General features: G+C 37.1%; 1 protein-coding gene across 2 annotated transcripts in view; it reads right to left on the minus strand.

Annotated features, from left to right (window-relative positions):
• Positions 1-6,258: 6,258 nt before the first annotated feature.
• The window catches only part of LOC122090090 (eEF1A lysine and N-terminal methyltransferase), a 71,141-nt gene continuing 65,370 nt past the window's right edge, over positions 6,259-12,029 (minus strand). For both annotated transcript variants that reach the window (XM_042659929.1, XM_042659928.1), the window contains exon 16: positions 6,259-6,800. In XM_042659929.1, the coding sequence (XP_042515863.1) occupies positions 6,603-6,800 (198 nt within the window). In that variant the 3' untranslated portion in view covers positions 6,259-6,602. The remainder of the gene's footprint in view (positions 6,801-12,029) is intronic.

Here is a 12,029-nt window from a genome sequence, read left to right on the forward strand (position 1 = left end):
GGATGGGTTTGGTTTTTCAGAATTAAAAAAACATGGTTCCTATGATTCCAAATAAAGCAACAAATCATCATGAAAGTGGAAAAAGAAGGAATTGAGTTTATTTCTAGAAATATTATCGGAATTATAGAAATACATAAGTAAAGACTCAAAAGATGAGAAGTAAGGCCTAGAGTGGCAGCCCAGATTCTTCTAGTAAACTCGTAGTCTAATAGAACATTCCAAAGTAACTCATAACTATTGTGGTAGAAACCATAGTTGGGGGGGTCAATATCCACCTGATTAATCAGATTGTTTTTGGTAAGAATCTCGTCATGGACAATTTTCAAGAGGAAGAGCTTAAACTTGAGGTGGATAGTGATTTTTTTTTTTTTAAATTTAAAAAAAAAAAAAAAAAAAAGCATCACTGTTGAGAGCATGAAGATAAGCAAAAACACCTATTTGAGCATCCATTAAAGTTTGTTAGTGCATCAATTCTTAGAAAATTGACAACAATTTTAGTAGTGAGAAACCTCTCCTTAGAGAGATGGCACCACCAACTATCCTCACCAAGGGATATGGTAATACTATTGGCTATGGAAACTTGTAGTAAAGAATTTAAGAGCCCACAATTCCATTGGTTACCTTTAATAAAGTTGCTGACATTGATGGGAGAGATGGGGGAGGGGACATTGGGGGTTAAAAGATCTGACATAGGGGTCCGTGTATTATGAATCTAAGGATCAATAGAAAAGAAATCATTTTTATCGTTACCTATTTTCAGCGAAATCATTTTCCTCAAGGTCGGAAGGATACTTACAATGCTATTCCAACAAACCGAACCCCACTTCTTTGAAGTTTTGTCATCAAAAACAGAATATTTATGGAAATATTTGGCGTAAGGGTTTTTATCCCACAAACTCTATTCATTGGTAAGCATTCTCCACCCCAATTCGAGGAGTACGGCTTTATTTTGAAATTTAGAATCTCGAAGACCAAGGCCACCCATATGTTTGGGCAAAACATAATTTTTGTCAACCAATAAGATAAAGTTTTTTTGCCATGCCATTGTCTCCATTCTAAAATCATAACGAGAGCCATGTTTCCTACAGACCACCCTAGGAAAAGCAAAACAAGACATTAAGTAAGGTGGAATGGAGGAAAGGGATGAATAAACTAGGGTTGTACCCTGCTCTAGATAGAAGATTGGCTTTCCAGAGAGTAAGTCTGTTATTGACCCTTGGAATAATATTCCTAAAGGTGAGGGTCTTAGCTCTATGGTGGATAGGGGTGTCAATTCGAGGCCCGACCCGACTAAATCGACCAGGCCCAATCGTTTATAGACCGGCCCAGCCCGGACTGTTTATTAAATGTGTCGGGCTTGAGCCCAGTCCGTTTATAAATGGTCGGTCTCAGTTTTGCTACTTGGACCATCGGGTGCCCGACCGAGACCGACCGAATAACGCCCGATCGAGACTGGCCTATTGTGCACCGACTTGGCCCGACCCTTTAATGATTGTAGAATACCTATTTTACCCCCCCCCCAAATTAAAGAATAAAAACTAAAAAGTAAAGACATGTTCACATTTTAAATAATGGTTATATTTGGTATCATTTATTGATTTATTTTCATTTTTTTGGGCTTGCATGAGTGGGCCGAAATATAAGTGCACATTTTAAAGAGGGACCGTTTAAAAACCGGTTAAAACTCGTTTAACATTAAACATGTCCGTAGCCCGATTAAGGCCCGACTAAAGCCTGATTAAAGTAGCCCGATTATAGCCCGAGGCCGACCGACCGAATATAAAGTGTACCATGCCCTCAATAATTAAGCCCGATTAGTTAAATGGGCGGACACGGTGTAGCCTTTGAAAGTCTTCAAACCCGATTAAGCCCGACCGAAACCGGATCGACCCAACCGATTGACACCCCTGATGGTGGAAAAGACAAGTACCAAGATAAGTAGCCTCTGAGTTCATTTTATTAATTCCCAGACTAGGCAAGAACTCTGCCTGATCTCAGTAGGGACATTGGAGCTAAAGTCAAACCGCTTTTATCAAAGTTGATAGAAAGACTAGAAAAGTCAAAGAAGAGCTCGAGGATACCCTTGATGGTGGAGGTATCCTCACACATGAGTTCTCCTATGTCTAACATCATTTGCCCAACCTTTTACAACTTGAACAATTTCATCATCCTTAACATAAATACATATAGAATCAACCAACAAGGCTCTTGAAATTGCCTTTGAAATTTCAAGAAGAAGGGCAAAAGAGAACCAAGGCCGTGCACGATTAGTTGAATTGGCAATATAACTAAAATCGGCTAATTAGAACCAAATCGAATCAAACAAAAAAAGAAATCTATTCAATTTAATTTTGAAAATTGAATTTTCATTCTATGGCCTAATTGGTATGATTTCTACTTTCAATTTCATGGGGCAATTTCTATTTCGGAAATTGTTTTGGTTTGATTCAGTGAAATATAATCAGTTGGAATAAAAGGGGAAGTGTTTTTTTATGAGGGAGTGATTCCCACATATACATGAACCAATGGGAGTGCACAAGGAAGCATCCATAGAGACATCATTTTCTATTTCATGAAGGGTGGGCCCATCATTTTGGCCCCATGTGTCTGAGCATAGGGGCCACACTCCCCACAGAAAGCATTTTCCCAAAATAAAAATTCTGCGATAGTTGAGTTCCTTGAGGAGTTGTTTCAATTTTTTTTTTTTTTTTTTTTTTTGAGAGCGATAGGTATGCCGCCAATATCAAGTATGCTAGTGGATAGCACCAATAGGATCACATGATGGAGTATCATTCAGGAAGGATATGAGAGTCATTTCAGAAAAAGAGAAGAGAGAGATAGACACAATGGGTGCTAGTATACTTGATATCAGCGGCATACGCAACATTTTTCCTCTTTTTATATAGGTGATCCGATTTCAAATTAGAAATAGAAATTGATTTCGCACTTATTCTCAAATAAGCACATGGTTAATTTAAAGGGCAAAACAGTAATTTCATGTTAAAATAAAACACCAACCTTCTTCTTTTGATGGTTTCACCATGACGTAACTACCACCACCGCTAACAACAACCATGCAAGATTCATAATCTGCCCAAAGCTTTTGTGTTTTTTTGACAAGAGGAAAATCCTTGTACCTACCTCATTTAAACATGGAGAGGTTATTAAGGAATTACATGGTTTTTTGTGATAAACAGTATTATGCTAAGGGATTTAATTATATTGGCATATCTATACTTGGTCAAGTTCTTGGCTATTCATAGAAAAAAAAAGTTCTTGGCTAGACATAGCTGGAGCGAAAGATTGCATTGCCCTCACTGAAGATGCTCACAAGTGCCCTCCCATTGGCCATGCCCACCGATGTGTACTTGCACCTAGGGGTAGCATTCTCTTGCGAAAAAAGAAAAAGAAAAGTTATTAACTAAGGTGAATTCACAACTATCATCCCTTCATACTCTTTTGTTATAAATATAAATATAGTTACTAATTAGAAGTATCTATTCTTTCATTTTCTACTTAAGGAAAAAAAATAATGGTTTAATGTCTCAAAGGGAATAGAGGATTTGGGTACACAAATCAGATCAACTAATGCCAATATCAACGCCAAAAAATATCATGAAAAAATGGATGAATGTTGATCCAACCTGTGGACTATGTCCCAACCAGCAAGAATCAATTTGGCACTTTTTTTCATGTGAATTTCTCTAAAAGAGTTTGGGCAGCGATCCGTTTGGAGTTATGAACTGAAATCCTTTCGGCACTCTCTTTCTTTAATATTTTATCATTACATGTTACTTTATATGGACATATAGGAATAAGGTTAACTTTAATCAGGAAAAACCTAATCCCTATAAGATCCTTCACCATGTAAAGCAATGGACTGCTCAAGTGTATCATCATTTACACCCAAAAGTGATCTCAACTCATATTCTTTCAATTATACCAAAGTTTCCTAATGTGAACCCACCAATCCTCATATATTTGGGATTCACTAATGAAACTAACACAATGTCTAGATGGGCTAATTGTATCATGCATAAAGGAAATTTTGTCCCATTCAATGCTGATTACATGATGATAGGAAATACCATTGAAGCATACATGCGGAGAGCTCTCATTGGTTTAAAGAAGGCAACCAGACAGATGGAGGATTAGGGAAATATGGAGCTACTCAGAAGAACTGGAATATTTTTTGGTGATTATAGTACCACCTCATGACCTTGCAGTATAATTCCTCTTCTTTTGGATGTCTATAACTTTTTGTCTAATACTACTTTTTGTCTCAGACCAGTGACGAGGTGGTACTACTAATACATAAGATAGCTCATCTGGTTATGTCTAAACAAACTTTCTTTTATAACTTTAACTCTATCACAGATGTAATCCAATTCCTTTCTCTTTAAAGTTATGTTTTTTTTTCTTTCTCATTTTTTTCTTCTGGAAAAAAAAAAAAAAAGATGGGATACAAGCAACTATTAAGATCAAAGGAGATTGTTTTAAGACATGGCAAAGGACTAAGGAAACAGTGAACGGATCAGGTTGAGATAACCAAGAGCATTAAAGATGAAGTCCTGTGATGTATATTCTTCACTAATGATTTCTTTTTGGTGGATGAGACAAATGCATGGATTAACAATAAGTTAGAACTATGGAGATCAACATTGGAAACAAAAGACTTAAAGATTAGTAGGACGAAGACAAAATATATAAAGTGTAAAATTAGTCACACCAAGATAGATAACGAGTGACAATTGAGGAAAGAAAGATACCGCAAAGTGATTGTTTTTAAATATTTGGGATCAATTATAAAAAAAAAAAAAAAAGTGACATAGAGGACGATGTTTCATAGAGAATTAAAGTGGGATGGATGAAGTGAAGAGGTGCAACTACTGTGTGACCGACGATTAAAGAAAGATTCTACAAGACTATTGTACGACAGGCTATGATATATGTAGCAGAATGTTGATCTGTTAAGAAATGTCATATTGCAAAGCTATGTGTAGCAAAGATGAGGATGTTATGATAGACGTACAAAAAAAATTAAGAATGATAAAGTATGTAATGAAAGTACTAAAGCTGATTTGAGAGTTGCATTGATCAATAATAGGCTTCAAGAATCGTTTGAAATGGTACGACCATGTTCAAAAGAGGCTTTGGGATGCCCTAATAAGGAGGAGTGATATGATTCCGATTAAGGGAGCCAAAAGAGCTAGGGAAATACCTAAAATGACCACAGGAGAAATTGTGAGGAATGACATGCATTGATTGGAATCTTGTACCAAGTATGACCATGGATAGAGCCTATTGGAGAACAAGGATCTATGTAGCCGATGTCTTTTAGCTGAGATGCCCTTCTTGCTGGGCTGCCTTATTACCTCTTACTTTCATCTTTCATTTTCATCTTGCATTCTTTATTTATTTTTCACCCTCCTTTTTTGATAGACCCCAGTTTTTACGTACTTTGTTTAGTCTGAAATCTAAATCCATATAGCCAACCCCATTAAATTGAAATAAGGCTGAGATTGTTGCTGTTGGCTATCTCATTTTAATACATTATGAATGTGTCGAAATCAGGTGATCATTAAGCAGACTAAGCTTTATCTAACTGGGTTTACTCCTTAAAGATTCCTTCGGGTATGGATAAGGTAATTTGTAGTTCTTGACCATTAATACTTATCCCACACCCTTCTACTAGAAGGAAATAAGACCCCTCCTCCCACCCCGTTCCCCTCAACCCCAAGACCAACAGAACCCAATGAACAAGTAATTCAACAAAGACTCAACTAACATACCACGAACAAATTGTCATATACACTATAAACAAGTAACCATGAAAACATACTTCTACATTCTTCCAGAGACTTCGGATATAATCCCGTAAAAGGGAACAAGTAGTTGAAGAAACATCTCATCACCCACCCACCCCCCAAGAAGCTTATCAACTCAAAATTATATTTCAGACAGACATTTTCCTCCCTCCAAACCCTGCAATTACCTGAGTACAATTAGAAAATAAAAAATAGAGCTTAATTACCCTAGAAATACAATTTCCCTTGATATCAACACCTTACAGCAGCATATTATAAAGGACATGACCAAAAGCACAGCTTTGAGCTTTTGTTGGGAAAGGGGAAAAAAAAAAAACATTGTTGTGTGTTGATGTTGGGGGACAAGTTACTATTCTGAAGGCATGCCCATCAGCTAAAGTAGAAAAGTGTTGAAGGATCCCCATTCCTTTGACTGAAAACAGCCAGTTCATGATGTAATTCTGGGACTGCATTAAAATGGAGTAAATCACATATGAAGTACAATGTCTGAATGATCCGTCCAAAATCAGCCAGAGCTGATCCAATCAACCAGTTACAAAGTCCCCAGTTGTCCCTTCCCGAGTCAAACAGAAATATCATTATTCTGGAAAAATTATCATCTTGAAAACGGGGCAGAATGCATTGCCTCTGTTCTCCCTCACCCCCTGAACTCGGAAGCAACATACTAGCCAGTGTACTCCATAAGGCCATCGGTGAACAAATCCACAGCTTGCGTGAATTATCAGCTCCACCATGAATTCATCACACAGAAAGTTACCTTCTCACCACTTCAACCTACTTCAAACATTTGATGTTCTTTGTTGTATCAATGATACTCTGACCTCGTTCTGGATGAGTGAAATGTAAGAGCTTATGAAGTTGAGAAGCAGCTTCAGGGAAGAATTCCTCCTTCATACATGTCTCCATGGTAAGGGCAAAGAGAACCTCATTGACATCTTCCTCAAGCTGAAGGGAAAAGAGGTGATCAAAGACCTGAAAAAGTAATATATACAAGTCAGATACAAAGCTCACACATACAAAGATGGCAATCCAAATATGCTCAAGCGAACCATAAGACATAGCAAATCATCTTCCAAGAATAATTAGATGTTTAATAATATCCGACATACAACCCTCTTTTCCTGTAATATTTTTAACAGTCCAAAGTATATGTTATAAGTTATACCATAGGAGGTATCTTGTAATGTTTCTTGTAATTAGCTGCTATTGTTATGTTATAAATATAATCTTAAATTGTCAATTAGGGTAACACAACACCCTAATCGACCAAGTTCTGTTTCTCCCACTTTTTCTCATCTTGTCATCTTCCTGCTTTCTGTCTTCCTCTTCTTCTCTTGATCTGCGCAGGTACTGGTTAGTGCTTTTCTGATTGTCACAGGATATCAGAGCACCATTAACCAGTTATATGTTGTTTGTTCTCTTTCTGGTTTCAGAATCCTTCAAGCAAAATGTGTGGTGTGAGCAACTGTTGCTATTTCTATTGTTCACGATGCGTTATCTTGTTCGATGAAATACAAAACAAGGGATTTTTTGTGTGAATGAAGTGCTCTCTGCTGTGATCATGCGTGAAAGGTTATTAGTCTTCAGTCAACCTTCTGTGATATGATCAGGATCAGTTTTCGGCTATCTTGGGTCAATTTCAAGAATCCTTGTGGGAGTCAAATTCTTGAATAGGCTTGGAATCGGTCCAAACTTTATAGAGTAGCTCTACTGTCTCCAGTAGTCAATTGATCTCAATTTCAGGATCATCAGACCTCGTTTGTGGCAGTTTATTTAAGAATCCTCGTTCAAGAAGGATTTTTCAATAAATCCACATCCACTTGTCATAACACCGTTAAATTTAGCAAAACATTCCACTCATAAAGTAAGATATTCTACCAAAATTTCAGAGCAATCAGACAACTCTTGCCCCATGCAATTTCACAGCCTTCATTGCGATTTGGGTTTTTTCAGCTTTCATCTGCTTAGTGTGGTTTGTTCTTCTTCTACCCTGCAGCTTCTTGTTATGTCTTGTGTTTGACTCTTAAGTGGATTTTCAATATTTCTGCTACCTCTGGCTGGTTATTGTTGCTGCTTACGGTCAGAAGATATGGTTATGCTTATTTCTCTACCTTCTGGTGCAGTTCATATCTATTAATAATCTGCAATTGTGATCTGCCTGCTATTTATTCGGTGTGTGTTGTGGTTTGACCTTATTGTGATCTATTCTTGGTGCTGAACCTTTCCTCTGTTTTGCTATAATTAGTGAGTCTAAACCCATTGTAGACTGGTAATGTCCAAATTACTGCTATAAAGCTAAATGGTGCATCTAATTATTTATTGTGGGCACAAACTCTGATGGTTTATATTAATGCCAAAGGCTGAGAATTTAACTTCAGCACCTCCGTCTTCTAATTCAAAAGACTGATAATTGGATGCATGAGAATGATATATTCTAAGTCTAGTTATGATATAGTATAGATTCATCTACTGCATATGTTATGTTCCATAAGACAGCCAAAGAAGATTGAGATTATCCATTTATTTGAAGGAGGGGTTCTTCTCAAGATAAAATATCCCCAGTATATGATATCTATGAGAAAATTTTAATTTCAAGTAAGGTAAAAAAAAAAAAGGGCATACCAAGTGCACAAGGCTCCAGCATGTGCGAGGTCCAGGGGGTGAGAACTACGCAACCTTACCCCAAGAATGTCGAGCGGTGGTATCAACCGCCTGACCACCAGATCGCAACATTCGTACCTTACCGTTTGCACACTCCTTTAAGTACTGTGGGAAAATACTATAGCGCACTTAAAAGGCATATAGGAAGAACTGAATGTCAACTGGCCTCTTAATACTAATATGGAATTGCTGAAGACTCGATACGCAGAATTTCAGTGACTAAATTTTTATCTGGTTTTAATTAGGACTTGCAGCCCATCAAAAGTCAGCTTCTTGCTGGTGAAAGTGTTCTTTCTATAATTGAAGCATTTGACATATCTCAAGGATTGTGTCTCCCTCTCTCACTTGATCTGAATAATCTTTTTATTCCAAGGATATTTCAACTAGTAGCTGGCAATAGTGGTCGTGGTCATGGTTCTGGATTCTCTGAAAGAAGTGGTTCAAGGAGAGGTCGAGGGTGTGGTTCTAGCGGTCATAGAGGATAACAAACTGACCAAGCTTTACGTTAGTGTAGCAATGTTGTAAAAATGCATATTGTTGACATGTGCTGGGTAAAGAATAGCAGACCTCAATGGGCATGACAATAAACCAGTGGTTGATGAGAATTCTGAATTATGTCATCTAATGAGACTAATCTGGCTCCTTTATCTGGTTCTAGTCAATCAGATACTATATCTCATTATGACTATCCCCAGTCATTGAAATGAGTTCATTAGATTGAGACTTGGTCATCCACTGCCACATTAGCCCATACAGGTATTGTTGCGCTTCTCATTTCTTCATCTCTTACAACTTGGGTTATGGATTCAGGTCTTCTCATATGAATGGTTCCTCATAGCCAACTTATAAAATAATCAATTTGTTATGTTCTTTCTAACCTTCTTATTGTGCCTTTCAGGCTCTCCAAACAAGGAAGATGATTGGTAGAGGGTGTGAAAGGGATTGTCTATGCTTCCTTGACGGTGCTTCTTCCTCTACGGCCGCTTCTGCTACTTGTAGTGGTCTTATCCTCATCACTGGCAATATCGGTTGGGATGCTTCTCACTCACCAAGCTTCTGCAAATGGTTCCCAACATAGTTTCAAGGCGTCGCCTTGGCTTCCAGGCGGTTTTCTGGGTCCTAGGCGACTGTCGCCTTATATTTTTGGACTTATTTATGCAAATATCATTTAAGTAAATGTTTTCCTTAATATTATTCATAAACAAGCAAATACCCCCTATTTGAATTCAATAAAAATAATTTAAAAATTAAATTCCAAAAGGATAAAAAGTTAACCCCCCAGTCAAGAATAAAAACTGGATTCTGGTTGTAGGGGCGATTTTCAACTTTCAAATGCTGGGGTTTTTTCTCAATTCTGAAAATTTTATAAATCTTATCATGGTAAAACATTGCTAAAAACAAAAGTCGTAAAATAATCTTTTGTTTTGATTTCTTTAAAATTATTTTCATTTAGGCGATTTTAACAACATTCCCGCACTTTAAAATAAGTTTGACCAAAACATAACTTTGTCATCACAACTCAATTTTAAGTAATATTAGACTTGTTACAAAGCTGTTTTTTGTAATCCCTAAAACAAAAATCTCGTAAAATCATTTGACCAGTAAAACTTACTATAGAACAAGAGCATTTCTCTAAATTTGATTTTTCATCACTTAATCTAAGTTAGTGTTGATCTTTGATGACTTGATGTGGCTTAATGTTGATTTTTGATGACTTGATGCAGTTTAATGTTTTTTTTTATGATATAAGGTATGTGTAGCATACTAAATAATGTTAGAAAAGAGTGAAAATAAAAATAACACTTAACTATTGTTTATTGAGAATCACTATTCAATGTGTTAGGTGCCCTTCCCCTTTCGGTTCTTTTTATTTTTACTATTTATATACATATACTTTTTATATTGGTGCATCAGGTAGGAAGCCAACATCTTATTATAATCAGCCAATCAAGTTTTCCATGGCTCATCATACTTTTTTATTACCTTTTCTTTGTTTTATATATGCGAGCTAAGAATCCTGCCCAATAAGGATCAGACTTCCTTCCTCGAACATTGGTGCGTGACAGGTAAGAGATGGAGCTAATAGATGTCATATTCGGGAGAACAAAGTATAAAGGTGGAGTAGGCATAGTGGTGGACAAGGCCTAAAGAATGAGGTGGCGGATGTTAGGAGTTGGAGATAGGATTTTATCCCTCAAGCTGTATTAGAGAATAGCGAAAGGATTATAATAGGAGGTGACTTGAACGGACACGTTGGAAGAGATAGGAGAGGTTATGAAGAGGTACATGAGGATACAGAGTTGGGGAGAAGAATGAAGGACCTCAATTTTAGACTTTGTGATAGCCTATGATTAGCCATTGCGAACACTTTTTTTGCCAAGAGGGAAGAGCATTTAGTTGTGTAGGCAGCATACCAGCCAAATAGACTTTTTCCTTCCTAAAAGGGTCGACAAATTGTTGTGTAAGGATTGTATGGTTATACCTGGGAAGAGCTTAATCTCTCAACACAAATTGTTAATCAAGGATACACCTCAGTATGCCAAAACGTAAGTTAGGGAAACTTGTTTGCCTAAGGGTAAGGTGGAGGAGAAAAAAAGAGCTTCTTTGGGGTCATTTACCGATAAGTGATCAAGCAAGGGAAGTGGGATTTTCAGGGAGATCCCAACGTGATGTGGACTAGATGATGGATTGTATCAAGAAAGTTGCTAAAGATGTTCTAAGGGTGACAAGAGGTATTCAGCTGGCCCTTAGAGAGACCTTTTGGTGGGATGAGGAGGTTCAAGCAACTATTAAGATTAAGAAACACAATTTTAGACTGGCAAAGGACTAAGGAGGTTAAAGATGAAAAGAAGTATAAGGCTACCAAAAACGAAGAAAGGAAGACGTGGGGAAAGCAAGGGTGAAGAGATATGATGACTTGTATAACAATTGGAGCACAAAGTAAAGGAAAATTTTAAGTATAAGATAGCTAAAATACGAGAGCAAAAGAGTAGAGATTCGATCATGTTGGATGTATTAAAAGTGATGGCCGAGTACTAGTAAAGGAAGAAGACATTATGAAGAGATGGGATGAGATTTATCCTTCCAAATTCTATTTCATGATTGGCAGGTGTATGAAGTCTAATGCACTTGAGATGCATGGGATTAATCAAGTGATACTAAAGTCTAAATTCTATAACTTAACCAAAAGAAAACATGATTCTAAGTCTTCTTCAGAAATCACAAGGGTTTCTCTTTCTCAAGGATTTACTAGCTGACAGTGAACCTCCTCCTTCGATTCTTCTCCGACGGCCTCCGGCGAAGCTTCTTACCCCTCTCTCCAGGTATATTGTTTATCTTTTTATTTTTCTCATCTTCTTTCTTCTCCCTTCTACATGTTACCTATGGTGATTGTTGTGAGTTCTTTTCTTTTCTTTTTTTCTTCTTTCTTCTTCATCATACGGTTAGAGGCTGAGAGCTCAGAGCTCTTAAGTCTTAATTGTTTTTTATTTCCTTCTTCTACATCCTACGACAAGCTCGCGCTGGTTTTTTTTTTTTTTA

The sequence above is a fragment of the Macadamia integrifolia genome, chromosome 9 (assembly GCF_013358625.1).
Source record: "Macadamia integrifolia cultivar HAES 741 chromosome 9, SCU_Mint_v3, whole genome shotgun sequence".
NCBI lineage: Eukaryota > Viridiplantae > Streptophyta > Magnoliopsida > Proteales > Proteaceae > Macadamia > Macadamia integrifolia.